This window comes from Cardiocondyla obscurior, unplaced genomic scaffold (genome assembly GCF_019399895.1).
Source record: "Cardiocondyla obscurior isolate alpha-2009 unplaced genomic scaffold, Cobs3.1 scaffold127_0_5657, whole genome shotgun sequence".
Classification (NCBI taxonomy): domain Eukaryota; kingdom Metazoa; phylum Arthropoda; class Insecta; order Hymenoptera; family Formicidae; genus Cardiocondyla; species Cardiocondyla obscurior.
In genome coordinates, this window is record NW_027228866.1 from 1 (window position 1) to 5,657 (window position 5,657).

General features: G+C 32.2%; 1 protein-coding gene across 1 annotated transcript; it reads right to left on the minus strand.

Annotated features, from left to right (window-relative positions):
* Positions 1-6: 6 nt before the first annotated feature.
* On the minus strand, positions 7-4,480 carry LOC139113070 (vacuolar protein sorting-associated protein 11 homolog). The gene is made up of 14 exons (XM_070673958.1): positions 4,180-4,480; positions 4,013-4,081; positions 3,733-3,906; positions 3,442-3,638; positions 3,033-3,288; positions 2,757-2,905; positions 2,448-2,681; positions 2,070-2,370; positions 1,793-1,981; positions 1,138-1,260; positions 917-1,044; positions 632-844; positions 389-561; positions 7-308 (listed from the first exon to the last, which is right to left on the minus strand). Exons 1-14 carry the CDS (start codon positions 4,192-4,194, stop codon positions 7-9), a joined length of 2,523 nt encoding a protein of 840 aa, XP_070530059.1. The 5' UTR covers positions 4,195-4,480.
* Between the last annotated feature and the right edge of the window lie 1,177 nt (positions 4,481-5,657).

Consider the following 5,657-nt stretch of genomic DNA (forward strand, 5'->3'; position numbering starts at 1 on the left):
AAATACTTACTGTTGGTGATACGAATGCTGGCACATGAAATGCACAGACGGCAGTTCTAACTGATGATGGCACGCGCTACATCGTGATCCTTGAAAAATAATCGTGTTGTTTTTTATCACTTCTATTTGTTCCCGTAATTTAAGAGTATCAGCTCTGTATTTTTCTGTTAATTCCGTATCAGCTTGAGTTTGTTCATTCTCCGTTCGTAATACACTGCACAAATAACTTCTAACGTCTCCTAACGTGCAGGTTAACGATGTAGAAATTGCATCAATAACCATCAAAGGAGATAACAGTCTTTCTTGAGCTAAAATATTTTTACATATGTTAACAGAATCTTTTTATGTATTTAAGTGAACATAATTAAAATGTTATACATAAATTTACCTATATAAGCTAATATATCTGCGAGAAGTTTTGTTGACGCGTTCTTGTTTTTAGCTACACTCCATAGAGCTTGTACCCACAAATTGGGATCTTGATGACCAAATCGTTTACAAGTGGCAAGCACTTGTTCACTATTACCCTCACTTAAGTGAAATCTCAATATTTCTTGATATCTAAGATAATAAATATGTATTTAAAATTATATTTCTATATCATACAAGCATTCATACAACTATGACTTACAGTTTGTTCTCTTCATAAAGGAATAGTAATCCTTTTCTGAAATTATGTTGATGACAAAGTATTAGTATCTGATCTTTATCATAACGAGCCTCAGAATTTTGTAAAAGTCGTACAATTTTCTGTTCATATTGTAGTTTAGTTACATCGTTATTTAACGCTGACCAAACATGCAAATAATGTTCCACTAACGTATTGTAAATAAGTGTGCTCCACCTGTAATATGACAAAACAAATAGTTTTATGATAAAAATACCCATATTAATTATTACAAAAAAAAATAATAACTTTGTATCTGATTTAACTAAATGTTCCAAGAACTCTACGAGTCGTTCAGAATTATTTAAAAATAAATGAATAAAATCTTCTGGACTAGCTTTATCGACACGCTGTTCTGTATAGCCATTTAAAGCTTCCTGCAAAGATAAAAAAATAATTTATCAAAATTTGCAGATTTTTATTTTTCCTCAAGTAACAATTTGAACGATTAAAACAAATTGTATACATACCTGATCTACAAGAGGTTTGTTGGAAGGTTTGTAGTTCGTGCATAAAGCTTTCAAAAACTGTGTGGATTCACTTGGCACATTTTCTATTAAAATATTTCCATATTTCTTCATATTTACTTCAGCCTAAAATATTTTTAAGCCATTTTTTAAACAGCGTAGGGGTGAGATTTTTGCTACTTATTTTGGGCGGAGAATTACTTTTCCCATCGTGCGACTTTTATGACGCACTGATTAGGCGATTTTTTATGGCGAGACGAGCGAAAACGTGTGAATAAGGTAATCAAGCAAGCGAAAGTTGTCTTGCTTATCTCATCCGCAAGCCTTCGTTCGTTTCGCCACCAAACACTGGCTCAATTTATGCATCGGCCAAGTCACAAAAGTGGGAACACCCAAACCTATCTTGAGCGGCTTGTTTCAAGGTTTTAAATGTTCATATCTCGCTTATGATCGCGAAAAATGTAAAACGGTATAGAACACTGTATAATGTTAAATATAAATTAATCTGAAATTTACTCTCATAAAACGAAGCGAGCTAAACGAGAGAATCAACCCACATCGTAAAAAAGCGACAATCGAACAATGAAATCTCTATACTGTCTTCTTTATGAAAAGAGATAATATTTTTTTTTACATAAATTCTACATATATACAATACCTCTTCGAATTCTAACGTTGCCATGTATTCCAAAGCCTTTTTATATTCTTGTTTATCTTCGATTTGGATACGAAGATACCATTCATGTTTACTGTGTTTCTGTGCGAGTAACAGGGCATCTTCAGGTGATGCTTGACGGCAAACTTTTATAGCAATTTCCACGTCGAAATCAACTTCACGATCTTTTGTCTAGATTACATATAATGATCATAAAGATAAAAAAATACAACCTTCAGTAATGAGCTTCTATATCAAATATTCAATTCTTTCAACTTACCATAATAAATTCTTTCAACTTATCAGTGTGATTAAGTTTAGTATAACAATTTAATAACAAAGTAGTATGATCCTCTGTAGCTTGCCCATTTTTATGCAATGCTTGCAAATATGTGGTCAAATTATCAATATGCTGAGAATCCAAGAATTTTCTTATCACATAAGACGGTTCTAATTTGCCTATAGTTTTTATATATTGCTCTATTGCACCATTATGATCTCCTTTAGAATATAAATGATCTCCGTATTGACGGAAAATATCTATGAGACCTTCTGCATCATATTGTTGATTTTTAGCTATTCTGTAATACCATAAAATTATATTGTTAAAACTTATTTTAATGAGTTAATTATAATTAAACTGATACACCCAATATACCTTATAGAAACGTCGTACAAATTCTTTTTGAAAAGCAATGCTAATTTTGATTGCAAGTCTTTTTCATCTAAATGATACAATTTGTTATCTCCACTAAGTATAAAGAATCCACCCCACTCTGATAAGACTGCTTGGACAGACACCATTGGTGCAGAAAACACAATAAACTTATTTTGAATATCAAGCACAGTTATAATGTGTTTATCAACACCTGGAGGTATCGGTTCTATTGTGCTATAAATATTTAATAATGATATAAATATTAATAATTTATAAAAGAAAATGCGTACACACATGTGTATGTATTACTTGGGTTTGGTGGATATAGTTGTTCTCGGAACATTTGCTGCTTCTTTTGCTACAATCACCAAATATGTCCTAAACCATTCTAGCATTATCTTTTGACCCTCCACTGCATAGCATGGGCCTCTGCCATCTGGTGTGTAACAATAAATAGCCTAAAACATTTATTTTCTTAAAAATAAATAAAAAATATAACGTCATATATATATATATATATATATATATATATATATATATATATATATATATATATATATATATCTCAATGCAATATATACATACATCATTACGTCCGACCATAAAGTGATTGTCCTGCATAGTCTCGAGTACGCTGCATTTTCGCGTGCAACCCATATTATCCAAGGCAGATTTAAATTCCTTATCCTTAATAGTAATATTATACAGAAACACACAATTTTGCGTGGCAACGAACAAATAAGTTTGTTTACCAGTTGCTCGTATTGCAAGGCCGGTAATAGACAAATTAACATCCTTTAAGACTTTTATCTTGTTCTTTCGCTCTCGAGTCAGGTCACCTCTGAATTGAAAAACAAATTTCCAGATCCAATTAAGTATGCTATTTTAACTTAAATTTAGAGCTGTCTTAAAACTGAAAATGTTCAGCACACAGTTTGTAAAATTAAAAATTAATGTACAAAATTGTTTTTAGACAACAAAGATAATTATTTACCTATACAGCATAATAGATCCATCACCAAATCCAATAGCCATCAATGTAAGACTAGTATGTACACATAGAGCTGTTGCTGGGACTGCTCTATAGCTAGGTATAGCTCTGCTTATTCGAACGCATGTTGGATTACCTTGTTTATCAGGCTTTGCCAAGTTCCACACCTTTATAGTAGGATTGCATCCATGTTCATCTTCCTTTTAATATAACACAAATAAATCATATCTATCGCATGTACTTGATTTAGTTAAAGAAATACACAGCAGTAAGAGATTAAAGTAATATTCTTACACCAATAGTAAATAAAAAAGTGGAATGTTGCACTTGTTGAGCCAATACTAATGTAATTTCGTAAGCTCGAAAAGTTGTAATTTCATACGATCTATTTATTAAATGAATTCCGCCGCTATTGTCGCCGAGCACTAGATTGCCATTACCACTGGTAGCTGCCACAACTTGCGCGTCCTGTATAAAAGAAATGTAATAATAATCAGAAGCCATCCTCTAGTGTTCATGACAAAAGCATATGACAATTGGTTAAGGTCGTTATCGAAAATAAAAATCAACTCACTCCTAATGCTTTGGCGATCTTTCCTAAGTCGACTTCTTTTTTCAAATCAAAGAAATTAAAACGCCTCCACTAAAATAAGTATAAAATTAATATTCTAAGTTATGTCGAGTAAAAAAAAATTACGAAATTGGCAGAAGTCACAAAAGAATATAATAAAATCGACTGACCTCCAGAAACGCCATAATTTATCAGTGAATCAATGTTTGATTATACATCTACTCAGGCTCAGAAAGAGCCTGGAAGCGTCAAAAGCGTTTGGCAGGCAAATATTTTCGTAACTACCAAAATCGATGGTGCTATATACATCAGCATCGAGTTTAGTAGTTCCGCCAAAAATCCGTCTACCAAATGCTCCCGGCGCTACCATCAGCGCAAAACATCGATCTTTCTAACCTCTATCGATGTATTTTAAAATTAAAATAATTACTTAGATAAAACGTGGGCACTCTACTAGCTATAATACAATCGAATTAGAGTAAAAAAATTAACTTAGAACATTCAAAATCATAGACTTTATAAGATTTTTATTTTAATTTATAAAACATACATGTCACTTTTTATAAGTTAATTATTAATATTTTCCGTAGACTTACAAGCTTGAAACTTTGTGGGACAAAAATAGAATGAAAAAACTGTAATGGAATGCCAACAAGACTCTTGAAAGCAGCAGAAATCCCTCACCAAGTATAGATCACAGTAAAAATTCTGCGGCCTTCCAGATACTCCAATTACAAGATAACTGAAATATATATTTTAAAGTTAAAAAACTTATTAAAATGTAATGTGAGCACTCTACTACATATAAATAAACCAAATTTAAATCAGAAATTTATCATAAAAACCTGAAAATAATTTATTTAACAATATTTGAATTTTAAACCTACAACACATACCTGTCACTTTTTATAAGTTTTATAAAAAATAATTCCCGACGATGTACAGGCTTGGTACTGTTTGTGGAGCAAGAAGAAGTTTCAAATTATATAAAAAATCCAACGGGACCCTCCAGAAATCAGCAGAAATCTTTTCTCAAGCTGTAGAAGCACAGTGAAACTTCTGTGACCCTCGCAGAACACCAAAACCAAGAATCTAAAATAAAAAATTATTTACAGTTAACAGAATAATTCAATTGTATTTAGAACACTCTACAATACTTAAATAAACCGAATTTTAGTCTGAAATTTAACTTAGAAGCCTGAACTCACTCTGCAAAGTATTAGTGCTATCTGGAGTACTAAGTAAGTCGAATTTTCTCTTGCACCAAAAATAATCACAGGGACTTCTGCAGCTTCCCTGGGTCTCCGGACGATTTCTTTGGTTAGTTTCCGTCGCGAACCTTTCGTCTCCAAAGTGCCAAACCTGTAAATAAAGCAGAAGTATTTTTAAATTAAAACTAAAAATCTCATAAGTGACACATTGAGGTTAAAGTTATATTTTGATTATTTTCTCACTTTTTAATTAATTGAGGCTCTCGAGGATTCTAAAATCGGTTCCTCACGATAGAGGAGGGTAATCTAATTAAATTCTAACGCATGACATACCTGAATTCACTCTGCAAAGTGTTAGTGCTATCTGTGGTACTGGGTAAGTCGAGAAATTTTCTCTTGCACCAGGAATGGTCAGAGAGACTTCTGCGGCTTCCCAG